This window comes from Megalops cyprinoides, chromosome 16, assembly GCF_013368585.1.
Source record: "Megalops cyprinoides isolate fMegCyp1 chromosome 16, fMegCyp1.pri, whole genome shotgun sequence".
In the NCBI taxonomy this organism is placed as follows: Eukaryota; Metazoa; Chordata; class Actinopteri; order Elopiformes; family Megalopidae; genus Megalops; species Megalops cyprinoides.
In genome coordinates, this window is record NC_050598.1 from 12,936,222 (window position 1) to 12,953,602 (window position 17,381).

Genomic DNA, 17,381 nt, shown 5'->3' on the forward strand with positions numbered 1-17,381 from the left:
TAAAGTGGGATTTAAGAATGTCGGTAGGCATGCAGACACACACATGTTTTATGTGCTAGGTGCTTTGGTGATTAGGATGCGAATGGATACATTGCATTTAAATTTAGATTTTTTTTTTGTTCATTAATTATACGCAATTCCACTCAGCTGAGTATCTTATAGCATGTGGTGAGTTATACAAGACCCAGAAAACGTGACAGAATTCAACTTTCATCGTCAGTGGCTTAAGAAAAAACTGGCTTGTCTGTATTGGTATTTAACTGGTATTTAATCATTTTATTTCAAATTCAACTCTATTTTCCACAATGCTGTGCAAAATGGTGGGCGTGATTGTACGTCATTCTCCGTGACGTAGTGGTATAGTAAATGGCAAGATACCATAATTGTTGCAGTGTTGTCTTTGGAGTGCCTTTGTGTCAGCCAGCTTGTTAATGTTTGCCTGCTAGCTAGCGGTTGTTTTACTTTTATTTCGTTTTAATCTGCTATTTATGTCTTTAACTACCTAGTTTGCAAGCTATATATGTTCAGATATCAACTGAAAAGTATAGTCAGTTAGCTAGCTAGCTAGCCAGCGTGTTAGCTTCCAGTCAGTAGCAGTTAGCAGTAAAGAGGTAGCTCGCTACCTATCCACACAGTCATTAAAACAGCTAGCTAGCTAGTGGTGTTCATATGCTTTGTTCTTGAGGAATATGGTGCTATCTAGAGAGAAGAGACGAAGAAGAACCCTGTCAGATTATTGTATCCGAAACGATATTTTGTAATCCGCTGACAGACTGAAGACCGAAGTGGAAGAACAGTGAAACGTTACCCGCTAACAGTGGCTAGCTAGCTAGCATTTCCTGCTATTTGGTGCATTCGGTCTCTGAGGCTGGCTGACCGGCTAGCTAGCTAATATTAACATCAGCAGGCAGCGTTCGCTGCAGCACAGAAGTCGATTCTATTGATCTGCACAACATGAAAATCAAGGATGCTAAAAAACGTTGTAAGTTCCATTCATTATTATAATATCTGACATTTCTGTTGGACGATGATGAAGGCTGTGTAGGTAGCAAACTAGCCGCCGAAGACTACGCACGGACATTTTAGTGGGCTCATCAGTTTTCGTTAGGAATGGTGATGATGATGGCGGTAGCTAGTTTAGCGAAATAACGAAAAAATGTGTTTTTCAGGATACTGCATGTCATCGTCCGGGTTTTCATGGTCGCCACAGACTCTTTTACTCAGTGTCGTGAAAAATACAGGGATCTGTCACATTTACTTGGCTGCCCTACCTGATTGTCCGCTCGTTTGTTAGTTAATTAGTTCTCAGGTGATGCAGACGGTTAGCGTTACCTGTAGTTACTGCCGCTAGCTATCTTATACATAATAATAATGATTGCTATCTAAGTAGCTATCTTGTTACAGGCCTATAGTGAAATAAAAAATAATGTTGTCGTCGTTGTATAAATAAGACTTTCTCGGTAACTTACCATAGGTTGCTAGAGTTTTTGTTGTTGCTACCTCGAGACTTGGTTGGTTGCATCAAGTTAATTTCTGCATGAAAAAATCCTGATTTGCAGTGTTATTACTAATGTGTCTATAATTCTTTATGTAAGTCTTCACTTGCATGGACCGGTGTTCTGCAGTGATGTCTAATTTAAATATAGTAGAGGAACATTACGTTGTAGCTTCATTGTTGCCGCATGAAGGAACAACGACTTATTCATTGTTCACTACAACTTCAAGAAACTAGCAAAAATGAAGACCAAATATCCTAAGCAATAATGATGTCGCACCACAACACTCTTTCCTCTAACCTCTTCCTCCAATCTGAATCACTGTCCACATCAATTAGTGACAGCTTTATGCAGGGATAGTATCCTCCAACCTGAACTCCCTCTCGTGTCTGCAGCCTTCCCTTGGTTCGGGATGGATATTGGCGGGACCCTGGTCAAGCTGGTGTACTTCGAGCCGGTGGACGTCACGGCGGAGGAGGAGCAGGAGGAGGTCGAGTGCCTCAAGAGTATCCGCAAGTACCTGACCTCCAACGTGGCCTACGGCTCGACAGGCATCCGCGACACCCACCTGGAGCTGAAGGACCTGACCCTGCTGGGCCGCCGCGGCAACCTGCACTTTATCCGCTTCCCCACGCACGACATGGCCACCTTCATCCAGATGGGCCACGACAAGAACTTCTCCACCCTGCACACCGTGCTCTGCGCCACCGGGGGCGGGGCGTACAAGTTCGAGGAGGACTTCCGCACGGTGAGACCAGGGCACTCTGGTAGGGCATGGTGTAGGGGCTCTGCCTGGTGGGCAAAGGTAGATGTCTGCATGAGCAGTGTTGCGAATGATATCGTACTTGGCTGCAACCTGTGCAAGCCATAGAAATCATGGTGTTCTTTATTGACTGGCTGAGTAAGCATCCCCTCTCTCCCCTACTAGACACTGTTTTACCAAGACACAGCAGAAAGGCCCAGAAGTGGTCTCAGCCCCTGAACAGCGCCGGCTAAGTTGTTCTGCTGGTTCACAAGAATTAGTTTGGAGCAGTTGCTGAGCAGATCTTTATCGTATGGACACATCAGATTAATTGTTGATGTCTAATCTCATCTAGGCCTAGTAGTACAAAAGTCAAAAGATCGGCACAATGCCTCCAGAATGATGCAGGTGCACAAGATTTTTGAGATGCTCTCTTGTTTGTGTGTATTTTAAAAGAGCCTAACCTGAGATGCCTTTGGGCGTTAGCTTATGTTGTGTGATTGCAGAGTGCACCTGTGAAACAGTCCTCCTTTTTGTACACCTTTCTGTTGCCAATCTCTAGACTGTGCGTCAGGGAAAAGAAAAGAATAAAAACAACCATGTTTCCTCTTCCTCTTGATAAAGATCGGAAACTTGCAGCTGCACAAACTGGACGAGCTGGACTGCCTGGTGAAGGGGCTAATGTACATGAACTCCCCCAGCTTCAACAGCCAGGCGGAGTGCTACTATTTTGAGAACGCGCTGGACCCGGAGCGGTGCTGCAAGACGCGTTACGACCTCCAGGACCCGTACCCTCTGCTGGTGGTCAACATCGGCTCGGGGGTCAGCATCCTGGCCGTCTACTCCAAGGACCACTACAAGCGCGTGGCGGGCACCAGGTACTCCACAGGCCTCAGGCTGTCTGCTCTGACCTCAGCAGGGTGTGAATGCGTTTCAGATCCACAAACTGAGGCGGAGATAATATTGCAGTGCATTGTTTTGTTTAGCCGACACCTTTATCCAGGGAGACTGGCAAAGCTCACATTTTAACACATTTGCAACTGATGTAGCCGGGATATTTCTGAAGCAGCTCAGGTTCATTTCCTTGTTCAAGGGTATAACAGCAGTGCCCCGCCCAGGGTCAAAACCTGCAAACCCACTAGTTATGCAAGTCCAAGTCCACAGTACAATACGTGGAATTGGGTTTGTCCTAGTTCTTCCATGAAAGCGGAGTTGTTGTGTTTTCATTCTGTCTCTCTGAAGTCAGTGTTTTTAAGTGAGTTTAAGCCACCTGATATTTTGGGTGTGACAACCACTGAGAGACAGTTCAGCTCAAAAGCACGCAGAGCTGTAACCCTTGAGGTGGGGGGGTCCCGGTAAAAATGTTAAGTGCCAGGTGATACACACAGCTGGGAGTGGGAAGACTTTGTCTCCGTTTTAGTTGTCAGACCAGTTTTACTGACGTAATGCGTGCTGGCACAGGGCTGAGGTTTTTGTTCAGGTTGTTCTCCTGAGCTCCCTGTGTCACTAACCCGAACTCACGCTGGTTTCAGCCTCGGGGGCGGGACCTTCCTCGGCCTGTGCAGCCTGCTGACCGGCTGCGACAGCTTCGACGAGGCGCTGGAGCTGGCCTCCAAGGGGGACAGCGCCCACGCGGACAAGCTGGTGCAGGACATCTACGGAGGGGACTACGACCGCTTCGACCTTCCTGGGTGGGCAGTGGCATCCAGGTGGGTGAAGTGGTGGGAGAGTGAAGTGTCACAAAGGCCAAAATGTGTGACCCACTGACTTTTCACCCACCATAACCATGGTCTGTGGAGTGCAGTGTCTTTTGGTCGGTTCATAACAGTGATTTACATTTTTACAGTTTAGGGAGGCTGGGGGATTGATCCAATTGGACCAATGATACATGAATTCACATAAACAAATGTGGCTTTCAAAAATGCATTTGATTTGCATTTTACCTCTACTGGTTTATGAAATTTATTCAAGCATCTATTGCAAAGCACAGTGCAGTGTATTATTTCAAGAAAAAGAAAGTCACAGTCACAATCACAAGTTTAAAGTTGACTTGAGTGTTAATGTTTGATAAAAACGTCTTTCGCCTGGCTGTACTGCCGGCCTGCCGGGGGTGTGAATAAACGGCTCGGCTGCCCCGCTGAATTTCTCTGCAGCTTTGGGAACATGATCCACAAGGAGAAGAGAGAAGCGGTGAGCAGGGAGGACCTGGCACGGGCCACGCTGGTCACCGTCACCAACAACATCGGCTGGATCGCCAAGATGAGCGCTGTGAACGAGGTGCCCGCACGTTCTCTTCCTTTCCTCCTCCTCTAGAAGAAGTGCTTTCACTCGCAAAAACAATAAAGGCACTATTGCGCAGTAGACAGATAACACATGTTACACAAAAGTTAAACATTAACATGTTTGAACTGTTGACAGTTTTTTTTTTTTTATGTAATATTTGGAATAGGGGTTAAGAGGATACAAACATGTAATCTCAATGGAGTTAAGTAATCTCAGTAACTGGTAAATTGGGAACTATCCTCTTTTTCTTGGCATCTTTGTTAAAATGGTTAACTGAGGATTTTGTTCTTTAATATAAGATTTATTGAGAACAGATAAATTCATTTTGAAATGTCACAAAATGGCATCCAGCCATTACGTGCTTGTGAAAGAGAGCAGGGTGTTCCATCATCCGTCATAAAACAGTGCCTCCCCCACCATGTATACAGATGATTTTATAAGTGTGCTACACCTCTGTCCAGCAGAATACAGCTCCGCGTAAACATTAACCTTTGTCAGCATTGCTGCTGTTACTCTTCAAATTACTCTGACTGAGTGAAATATAAGCAAGTTAGGATGATTTCATAAGGTGTCCAAGTCTAGTTTGTGGTTTGTTTGTTTTTTGGTGTTAATAGCATTACATTATATTACATTATATTACATTCATTTAGTAGGCAGCACCACAGAGCATAAGTGTATCTGTACAAGTTGAATGAGCACCAGTGTCAGACCAGACTAACAACTCCCAGATCAGTGAGTGTGAGCATAACATGTATTAAAATGGTATCTGCCTTGTTTTTTTTTGCATCACGTGGAGCTAAATCTGTTTGTTATCTGGTCAAGTTATTGTTTCCAAAGAACTGAACATTGTAACCACAGTATCCAGCTTTACAATAATACCCAGCACATTCTTTGATAAATGTACACACTTAGGCGTAGACAGTAGCTGACAGGCTATTTGCTTAGTGCTAACAACAACTGACAGCAGGGAATGCAGTGTTGCATAGAGGCAGCCTTTGATGGAAACAATAGAATATACAGGTAAAGGCGCTGGTGTTCAGGGAGGCACACTACATGGAACACAGGTCCCAGGTCCCGGACTACCTAGACTCTGTGGCCAGTAGAAGTGATTCTTTCACTGTTGCAATTTATTTCATAAGTATTTCTTTGTGGTCTGAATTGAAGTTTGTATATGCTGCGTTCTTTAACATTCATAAACATGAATGTTCATAAACATGTTCATAAACATTAAGTTAATGTTTAATTGCTTAAAGGATCAATTGTCCTGTGCAGTACTATAATGATAATCAGTAACACTACAGGAAGCACTGATTACCTGCTGTAACTTCTGAAAGGACTCTTCCTCTTGCTTCCTAGGGACAGAGAGAGAGATTTACTTTCTTTTGGTTTACTGTGTCTTATCTGAAAGAGGAAGGGTTAATCTCATATTTCCTGGAAAGCTTGGGCAATATGGGATAAGTCTTGTCACGCTACAGGTGACAAAGCCAGTTTGAATCCATTGATCCTTGAAAGACAGTGAGGTACACTGTGCATGACTGTTCTCTGCACTGATCAGGAAGTAATCACTAGGAAATAAGTATCACAATGATTCAGAGGGTGTTTTCCCTAAGAAATCACCCAAAACTTAGCCATAGTGACACTAATGTACCCACCCCATTCTGAGGCATAATCGAAAGAATGGAGAAAACCATGACTGAGAAAGATAGAGAAGGAAAGATTGAGAGAACAAGAAGGGTCACGTTACTGCAATTATTATTGGTGTGGTCAGCCATGGTGTAAACAGGCTGTGTTGGGGGTGGTCCTTCCAATGGGAGTGGTGGTGGCTGTGGGGGCGGCTCATTGAACAGATCTTCCTGCTGTCGGCCTCTTTACAGTGCTGCCTTGTGGCCTGTCAATCAAGCAGCATTGTACAGGGCTATGACAGCATGGAGAAATGGCTACATCATCAGCCAGACATGCACAGCCCAGGGCCCTAAAGTCAAGTTCCACAACTCTGTCCCAAAAGTGGCCAAATGGCCTCGCCTTTTATGTATAAATGATACAGGGAAATTACATTACATTATATTGTTGTCATTTTACAGACACTCTTATCCAGAACGACTTGCATGCAGTAGGTTACAATTTCATCCATTTATACAGCTGGATATTTACTGAGGTAACTAGGTTAAGTACCTTGTCCAAGGGTACAACAGCTGTGCCTAACAGAGAATCAAATCAGCAACCTTTTGGTTATGAGCCCTGCTACTTACGACTACACCACACCGCTGAAATATGTTTTGCCATGTATCTTACCACACTGTAAATGACCACATTGTTATTGACCGCACCACAACTTGGCATGCTGTAACCGCTGACAGTAGAACAGGTTATTCTGGTATTGACTGCAGCGTAATCGAGCGCATTCTAACAGACCATCCTGTAACCGAATACATTGTAACCTAGGCTTCTCTCCTGTTCCCCTCCTCCAGAACATTAACCGGGTGGTGTTTGTGGGGAATTTCCTGCGTGTGAACACACTGTCCATGAAGCTGCTGGCCTATGCCCTGGAGTACTGGTCACACGGCCAAATGAAGGCACTTTTCCTTGAGCATGAGGTATTTCCCTTATGTTTCCTGTCAAACCCAGCACTTATAAGCAAATGAGATCATTTCAGACTCCATGCCTTGTTTTATAACAAACGTATGAGGAATGTGAACTGTTCTCAGATGTTCCTTATTGTAATTAATTAGCAGACCCCTAATCCAAGTCAATCCAAGTCAACTGTTTACAGTTTTTACATTATCATGTGTATATCTGCATATTTACAGAAGCAGAAGTTTGGTCTGAGTATCTTCCTCAGCAGTAAAATAGTAGCACCCTCCAGAGATTTCATCCGGTAGCCTTCTGGTTATGAGTCTATCGTACCACACTGCTTTCTGTTGGTAAATACCAGCAGAACGTGGGATTGGATTTTCGTTTCCCTTAAATTCCCTCAAAGCGTGGTTTGTTGCTGAGTTCAAGCCTATGCGGTCACTTCTTGATCCATTAATTGTTCGGGATTAGTGGCATCATCACTGCTAATGCCTCTCAATGGGAGGGGTGTGAAATCAGTTACACTGTGGCTATTGTTTAGGTAGAGCTTTTATGCAGAGCACTGTCTGTGTCAATTAGGGTGATACTTGATGAGTTCCCAATTAGTGAGGAGAAAAGCCAGCCCAGCATTTCTCTTTCACTCTCTCTCTCTCGCTCACTCTTTCTTGCTCTCTGACTCACTCTCTCTCACTCATGCTCTTCTTTCTCTTTCGCTCCCATTTTGTTTGCCCCTCAAGTGACCTGAAACATGGAGTTTCACAAAGTTTCATCCAAACCCATCCAAAATGGTTTCGGCTATCCAGTGCTATGACAGGCAGTCGGACAGACAAATAGACTTAAAGGTGAATACATGACCATCACTGCACCAAGCGGTGGGGGAGTGAGAAGAAGCAGAAGCAGCAAGATTTATTTCACACACAGTTGTCAGTCTTTAGACAAGTAACTGAAGACGTCTTTGTTTACACTACAGACAGCTCTGCTGCCTTTTTTGTTTTCCATTGTTAAATGTGAGAAAAAAGATACTCCAAACAGGGAGTGACTGGATATGATAGATATGGTCGATTCCTATCATTCTTGTAGCTTTAGTGCATTATTGTTACAATTGAAGGATTTCTGTTGCTGTCTATTTTTTCACACGCTACACCTCAATATTTTGAGATTATAGAGAGCACACCAGAGGGGAAAGCAGGTAGTCCCTTACTGAGCTTCCTCAGAGTTGCTCAAAAGGTGGTATTAACATGAGACTTGAGTCTTTTGTCTTTTACCTTTTAGGTGTAGTGGTACATATTTAAGGTGTGGTACTTAGTATCAATGTACCATTAGCACTGCAAATAGGCTTTTATAGTGCAGTTTGCTAAAGAAACAGTTCAGTTTTGCATGTCATTTGCTACCCTGCTATTACTATGGACCATTCCCATGTTGCTAAGGCATGAGGTATTGGAAGAAAAAAAGTATAGGCTTTTTTCAGAGTTGTCTGTCCAAAAATATGGTTTTGTTTAGATTTGGTGTGAATAAATAGTATTGTTAATGACTTAATACTGCCAATTAACAAAGGAGCTACGCTAAGGTGCTTGACAGAGTGCATTACACAAAGGCAGGGCAAGCTCTGGCAGGCACACAGCACGAAATGGCAGTAGGGGGAAAAAAAAACAGCAAATGGATGTGGGAAAGGTGCCATAAGGGACACGCCCCTCTAATCCCAAAGCCCTTGTCTTCCTGCAGGGTTATTTCGGCGCGGTGGGCGCCCTTCTCGAACTGCTGAACTACACCTAGCGCCGCTTCCTGCCCCGGCGGGATGCCGTCATCGGGGCGCAGCGCGTGGCCAGAGGACTGCAGTGCACAAAACGCTCGCACGGTCAGCGAACGGTTCCGAAGGACACGGGTTCTCCACTGGAAAGGTTGTCTGTTTACCCGGTATAGAGAAAAGAATCCCTGGGGTTAGGGTTTTTTTTTTTTTTGGTTCGTTTTCTTTTTTTGTTTTGTTTTTATTTATAACGGCATCCGCATCTTGAGTACCATTCCTGTTACGCGTTCCTGACTGTAGAGAGCCGCTCGTTGTGAGTAGCATCTGTTAAGGCAGGGCCCACAGGGAAACGAAGGGTTTGGTCCAAGCCCCACCTAAATGAATGATTCTGAGTATGTGTAAAAGAATTCAGGCCTTTTAATAGGCTGAAATCAGTGTGTGTGGTGTGAGTGTGTATTGCCTATCAGAACATAATGTCTTAATTACTGACAGAAATGTGCCGTGTACTGTATTCAACAGCTCTGTACCCCATAGACATTACAGTCTCACTGTTTAAGGCACAGGATGAAAGTGCCACAGATGCATTGCATTTCACTTTGCTGAAAGGAATTATGTATTACACCTGTATTTTTGGATATGTAGAACTTAATCAATTTATCCCCCGTCTCCACGACACATTACTTCCAGTTGTCAAAAACAATCCTTGTGAAAAAGAGAGCAATGGAAGGGTTTTTATGTTGTGTTCAAAGGTACCATGGCCCTGCATGTTATCAGCATCAGAAAGAGGTAAATGTTAATATAAAAGTCTAATATAGGAAAGGGTGAAGATGCAGGGGTGCTACGAGCCACTCATTAGAATGAGAGAAATAACATTGCTGCTGTTTGTGAAGTGTTTAAATTACGGGATAGCAGTTAGTTAGAATGACTCTTCACATTTACTCGACCAGTTCTGTAAGTGTGACTGAGCATTCTGCCTTTTTTAACAATCCTTTTATTTTGTAAATATATATATATTTTTCATGTTAAGAAAAAAAAAAAAACAAAGCATTAAATTTGTGTATTTTCCTGAGAACAAAGTATATTGAATTATACTGGTCATACGACTATGATATGAATCTGAAAGTTGCATGTGGTCTCAGTAATGCACAGAAATTCAAATTCATTAATGCCATATCAGTAGTACGCCATTCTCGTATGGGTCCAGCTGAAGGTTTAACGGCTGGAGATCATGGCAGGCATACTTTTATTTTTACTTACATTCTTCATTTTCAGACAAAGGTCTGTGTATATGTGCACATACGCATTTGCAAGTCACTCCCCACACAGTCATTAACAAGGTATTAATCATTAACTGATGTCAAGTATTGCAGTACAGTGGCATCTGTAAGGAAATACTGTAGAACATGACAAAGTTGAACATTAGTGGGCTTTAACCTGACTTTTCAAATTCTCTTCTTTTTAGACATAGAGTTTCCTTTGTGAAGTGCTTTTGCATTTTAATCTTCCATTTTGTTTATTCCAGTTATCAGTGATTTTTCTATAGGTGTCCCTGTCTAATGGTGGAAGTAGTTATTAATGGCAGATCCCTCCTGATGGTGAAAAAAGGTGGTTTACTTGATGGACTGTATTATTATTAGTCTTAACTTGACAATTTACCTTTAAATGCAGTTTACATGGAGCGAGTATAATGTAGACATCAAAACTGATACTGGAATATAATAATACAGCACTTCACAAATTGGTTGTGCCTTAACCCCGCACCACCCTCCACGCACACACACACCCCATGCAGGCAGCTTCAGTTATCCAGTATTGTCAGCCATAGGTTGACATACAAGTGATTATGATAATGCCTACCTCACGTAAACTCATTCCAGTCCGGATTGAACACAAGGGCATGCAACGCTGATAAGGATGCACACTGTTTCAGAGTACCACTAGAGGGCAGCGTGCTAGCATTCACTGAGAGCAACTGAGAATCCATTTTGCTCTCAGACAGCTCTTAGGTAGAGAGTGTGGTTTCTGCTCTGAAAGTGTTTGACCTTGACCAATAATGTAGAGATTATTTTATTTTATTTCCTTTTTTTTGTGTATGCTGATATCAAAGGGGATTTATATGGCTTTTGTTGAAACATGTTTTTCTGATTTCTGGTTGTGTGGAGGGTTCAGGTGTCTCACACACACAAACACACAATGTTCCATTTGTGCATTATCCTGCTGGTTGCCTCCTGTCCACCTGAATTGTCCATCTAGGCATTACTGACCATACATTATCTGTTATGGTGTGCCATTGTCATGTTCTACTGTGATTTGCTGTATTGTCTGCATACACTTTATTTTCTATACCTCGGTGGGTATTTGTACCAAAGTATTTGGGGAAAAATAATTTTCTGTAGAAAATATTAATATATGTTTTAAGGAGAAACAGTTTTAACTTGAATACTTTTTCCTATTCTGATAATTTCTTGGTGCTGAAAACAGAGAAGATTCCATGGGTGAGGAATTGAATATGCAAAAACACTATAAATTTTAGGCATGGTAGGATGCATTCTGCATCCTGAAGTGTACTTAGATTAACAAAATATATTTAACTAATTAAACTGAGGAATCAGTAATTGACTTGTTATAACAATCATTAAATGATGATTTTAAAGACCTCAAACTAGTTTATGAAACATTTGAGAAAAAGTGTACGCCTTCTGTGTTTTTTCTGATATTATAGCATACTATAATATTGTACTATAACTCTCTACCTCTGTCATTCTCTCTTATCTCTCTCTAACCCCTTTAATTGACACCAAACATGCCAGCAAAATGCCAGCTGGTTGTCTTTCTCGCAAGTAACTAATGCTGTCTAAATGCTGAAAAATTGCAAGTGTCGTTCCAGTCATATTGCATGAGGCAAAGTCACCTTTTACTTCTGTTTGCATGGTATCTGCATTTCTGTATGGATAATGTTCTTCTTTTCAGAACCTTAAAACTTAATTCATGTTCCCGCATCGTCGCTTTTAGACTTGTTAACACATGTGAATGTTTGTGGTATTTAAAGCGTCTCTGTCAGCTCCCCTGATGAATAATTTATTATGCTATCTTGACCCTTTTCCTGTGTTGTGCTTCAGAGACAGTTTGAACAGTGTAGTTGGCTAGATTCAGCTAGTTAGCTGCATGAGAAGGCTAAGCCAGTATGAGATTTTCTGTGTATTGTAATTTAGCTTTATTACAACAGCAACCGTCAATATCATGAGTGCAGGAAATGCGAAGATCACTTGTGGTGTGGATACAGAGGAGCAGGAGGCTTTATGCAGCAGCAATCAGACACCGCTAAGAAGCAGCTAAATAGAATATCTGTGCCAGGGGTGTTTTTTTATCTACGCAAGGACATAATGGGGGCATATAGGAAAGCTGTTTTAAGCTCTGTGATTGGCAAAGCTGTCTGACATTTGTAATTTGTTTTACACACCAGTGCCCATGTGATAAAATGGCCATAGCTGACCAGCTTTATTCATACTGCATCATTGCTAGCTCAGGCAGCAACAGACCACCTTGGATGGTGTATGACAGACAGCTCCAGTAGGCTGGCTAGGTGCTGGCTAGTTTTTAGGTTGTAGGTTGTACCACCCCTTTAAAGTGAAGGTGTCTCTGATTGTGCGGGAAGCTAGCAAAAAGGCGGCTTTTGCTGTGATGTGAATACCCCCCCCCCCCCCCCCCCCCCCACCACCTCCGTCTCACTCTCCCTCTCACCCTCCCTTTCTCTGGTCCATTTAGGTCGCTCTTCCTCTCTCTGTGGCCCTCCCTCGCTCTTCCTCTTTCTTTCTCTCTCCTCATAGAACTTCTCTGTACCCGCTTGTCTCTGCCACACCGGCAGCGGGATGAGCTCCCTGGGCAAAAGCCGGGACTCTCCGTTTGACGGGCGGATCTGTGGGGACCAGTGACGTTAAGCGCGCGGGGGGGGTTTACCATCCATGCAGCACGCGGTCAGTCTGTGGCTCAGCCACGCATGACGAGTCCGAATTATTCACGCTCACCGTGGCACAGAGGCCCTAAAGGGCCTGTCGTCTGAGCCGCGGTGCACGGCTGAACCCTGAGCGTTGTCCCTCCGTGGGTGCACTCGTTTACTCTTGACCTCTGAATATGTCCGAGGCAGTCATTTGTTTGCCCGTGAGGAACAAGTTAAACAAGTGGTGAAAGAGAAGAGTCACTTGTGTTTTTTTTGTTTTATTTTGTTTTGTTTTTTTTTTTTTTAATGGAAAAAACATGGAATTATGGATCACTGTAAGATTTTTGTTAATATATTTCTTTTTTAAATTATTTAATTTTAACTATTAAAATTATTTTGCTCATACATTCCTGATAAGCCTTACACAACTGCAGTCTGATTTTTTTTTTTTTTATTTGGCAGTACTGGTTTGTGTCCTTGAATGTTAAGTCTTTAGTTTGTGAAGCAAAATGTCCTCATTCTTATGTAATGTGTGTTTGTTTCTCATGATATGATTTAATCACCCTTTTTAACTATGTTTTTGTGATTTTAACAGTTTTTGCAGTTTTCCTGTCATTTTGAGTCACAGTTTTACTGTCATTTTCCATAATAAATACCAATACTGCTGTGAATTACATTGACCTGTAACACTGATGTCGTGATTACTGTACTGCAGTTACTCTGTAGACTTGATGATGTTTTCTCTGTCAAACATATCTTAATGTCTGAGTACTGACAAGTACGAATTAATTACATGAGTGACTGGCTACTGATGCAAAGGAATGATCTCCACTCCAAGAGTCTGTTCTTAGTTCAGCTCTGCTGTTGAGCTTGTTGGACATGTTTACAGCTGAATAATTTAAAATCCCTCACCAACATGGAGGAAAAAATGTGCCTATTTCAGAGTATCTTTACCTCACTGGACAAACTCTAGGTAGAAATATAACAGATGGCACTAGTCAAACTAAGTTTTTGCTAACTTTGTGTCTAGGAAGTTGTTCCAAGCTGCTCCCTGGCCTTATGCAGTAAATATGTGTGCTACATGGATTGTAGCCATTGTACTCTAAGAGCTGAATTGAGGAGCAGCCATAAATGAAAGATTTCATTGATTAGCCAGAACCTGTGTAACAACCAGCTGTTTCCCTGCATCAAACATTCCCGGTTCTTGGCTCACAGTATTTGTCAACCTAGGTCATACTTCCACTTCTGGGGTAATTTGTTAGCACAGTTCTATATCTAGATGCAGAAGTATGGTCTTCGTAGACACTGACATATATACAGACTGGACAGGCTCAACATTAAGACGGGGTAAATTCCAATATGTAATCACTAGCCCAAAAAAACGTCTTAGCACATTAGGTTAATAACTGCAGCAATAGCTTAGCTTAGGGTTATCAGTATTGATAATGTTTCGCACACTGTTCTACTTGTCATGATAATAAGCAGTTTGCTTGACTTTATTTCTTCAAATAACATAATAATCCATCAGAACTAGTTGCCTTATATTTTGTTCATTTATGTGCACTTGTGTTTGATTGGATATTAATACTGATTTAAGGGCCATGATCTCCGATGTAACTAGTTGTCCCTGGAGTTGAGAGAGAAACTTACCAATCTCATTCCCTTGGCTGCCTACCTAGTAGGGGTTGCCCCATCATGAGCAGGGATTCCTCTTGCTAGCATAAGCCAGCTAAACTGGTTAGTGTATCTGGCAGTTCAGGAACGTTTGGTTGTTACACCAGCATTTCACACTGACTCCCTGATAGGGAGCAGGTCGGGTGACAGAACGTTCACAGGGATGGTGAAGGAAGTGGTAGAGGTTGTATACTGCAGATTAGAGGGCAAACACAGCCAGTAATTCTGTATCTGCTAAGGCAGCTGTTTTCTTAGCCCACTCCCGTGTTGGAGAGATGCATCTAATTTTGGCTTCGATAGGTCTGAACTGCTTCAATCAAACTGCAATAAAAAATAAATACACAAATGCACCGATGTGTCTGTCTCCTGTTGTGATTAGCTGTATAATCAGAGCATAGCATAAAAAGGTCAGGAGCTGTTTTTAGAATCAATTGAGTGATGTCAAACAAATAGCATCACAGAATTATTCAACAAAAAGCATCTGGTTGTGACCTAGAATGATTTGCAGAAAAAACAGTAGCCTAGAGAAAATGCTTGGCTGGTTCCAAGTTTATTGTCCATTAAATAGCATATAAAGTGGAATTTTGTCTGTGTTGTACTGGATAATTGCATATTCAGTTTTATTGCACAATATACACTCTGATCCCAAATCAGTCCTCCTGACTTTACTTACCAGTTATGTGTATACCTTGGTTAAGTACATGATTTCACAAGCACCAACGACATATTCAATTGCCAGGTACAGGAGTGTGCCTGTCATGTGTTATTGTAGCAGTATTACTGTAGAGGGCACCTATGACTTCAATCGGACAAACTGAAGACCTTCATAACTGCGTGTTGTTCAGCAATTGGTAAGAGACAGTCATGCAGAATACCCAGGTCATATAAGGAAATGCAGTTTATTTTTTTAGATGGGCCTGTGTCCAATGGGGCTGTCACTGTGGTTATTGAAGTGACCTAATACACACACACAATTTGTTTCATCTCTCCTGGAGACAGGAGGTAATCAACACCATTTAAATAATTAACTCTTTCGAAAACAACAAAGAATTCCCATTCGGGAATGTTTTGCTTTAAACCCTGACTTTTTTAGTGCTGGGGCTATTTACAACCTCCATAACTAATGGCAAAGGCGAGGTGTGAGAGCTGTCTTCCAAAGGCACTGGTGTATATTGCAAGTGGGGAAGGGATTAGGGTGGGGGTTGGAACTCAGAATATATCACAGTGGCATCATAATACCACTGGCTCCCCCTTCCTCAGATCTGTTCCTGTCTTATTCAAGCTGAGTCGAAGTCACAATGAACGCAGTCACTACAGTGTACAACAGATCAAAGGTGATCTGCTGCTTCCTGGCAGTCACATTGGAGAACGCCTCATCCTTCAATGCACCTGTCAATCAGATGTGCACAAGACATGTACAAGACAGAGAATGGGAGACTGCGTCAGCACATATTAGAGAAAACAATAAGAATCAAAAAAGAGGCAAAGGACAGTCTGGGTACAACAACAATGTCCAAGATGAATTTGGTCATTTTCACTCTCTACTCATTACGCTCACTATTCAGAGTAGCAGGTCAGCAACATCTTGCACCTCTTATATGATTCTTGCATTTATTTTTAAACATCACCAAAAAGTAGTCCCTGGTCAGTTTTACAGATGCCGCTGTGGTGTGCTGAGTGCCTTTCATTTAAAAAAAAAGTGATTTCCATATTTTAATCTTATATTCTCTGTTTTGTTCTCAGTGTTACTGGCACTTTAATGGAAGGCTCTCCCCCTTTCCTGTCCTGTTGGATAGCCCTCAGAAGCTTAAATTCATGCACAAGCTGTCACTGTTAACAAGATCACCCTCACTCCTACCAGAAAAGCCAAACGTATTAAGTGGGAGACTATTGATCTACAGCCTCTGTGACAGCATTAGAGTAATCACCCAGCAGGCCAGCCCACTTAAGTCTGTTGGTACATATTGTCTGAACATCTACATTTTCTTTGGGTTATAAGTACAAGCAAACACATTAGAACAGTTCTTACAGCCCTACAACACAACCAGCTTCCTCCACTCAGCTACCTCTGGTCACCTGGACACACTGCCCATTTGATTCCTTGCTATCTTCACCTGCCTTCGGTCCATTCTAGCTCCATAGCAGTAGAATGAGCTGCCTACACTGGTCTGGACAACTTCTCATGGACCAATAGTCCTATTCCAACACAAACAATGCAATCTTACTGTAGCACTTTATTCTGAATAACTAGTACATCTTGTCTTGCAACATTATAATAATATATTATACACACTGAGCTTCAGCTGTGTTATTTTTTACTCAGTTTTGTTGGCTGTTGTTACACAATATTCTCTGCTCTGATGTTACTTGCCATGATAGCCTTGTAAGTTGCTTTGGTGTCTGCCAAATGAACTTGTGAAAATGTAAGCTGTATGTAGGATATGGTGAATGTGAGCCATTTGCTTTTCTATGGTGAAATTTAGGCTGTGGTCATAAACATAGCCCTTTACACCCTGAATCTGTTGTTATAAAGTAAAGCTCTTATTTGGTTTTGTTGCTGATGTTGTTGTTGCTTTTCTTCTTGTTTCATGTCCAACATTGTGAGTTCCACATTTTCCCAAAGTAATGATGAGACATTGTATAAAAAAAAAGTTAAAAAGGTAACATGTTCATGTCACAGAAAATTGAAGAGAAAGAACATTTGGGTCATGTTGAAGATGTGCTTTCATCTGATCAGAATTGAGATCTCAGGTGTGGTTTTTGTACATAGCTCTGAGAAAGGACAATTATGAATCAACCCTTGCTCTCACATGTCAGCAGTGACAGAAAATGTTACTCAGGCAATTTGCAACATTGTCTTATCAAAATATGGACCATTCTGTACATAAATATACAACCAAATTATGATCATGTTTGTTCCAGAGAACTATCTGT

General features: G+C 42.1%; 1 protein-coding gene across 1 annotated transcript; it reads left to right on the top strand.

Annotated features, from left to right (window-relative positions):
• The first annotated feature begins 401 nt into the window (after positions 1-401).
• On the top strand, positions 402-9,989 carry LOC118791578 (pantothenate kinase 3). Its single transcript, XM_036548979.1, has 7 exons — positions 402-982; positions 1,892-2,244; positions 2,863-3,116; positions 3,771-3,947; positions 4,392-4,515; positions 6,990-7,115; positions 8,815-9,989. Exons 1-7 carry the CDS (start codon positions 955-957, stop codon positions 8,863-8,865), a joined length of 1,113 nt encoding a protein of 370 aa, XP_036404872.1. The 5' UTR covers positions 402-954; the 3' UTR covers positions 8,866-9,989.
• The last annotated feature ends 7,392 nt before the right edge of the window (positions 9,990-17,381 follow it).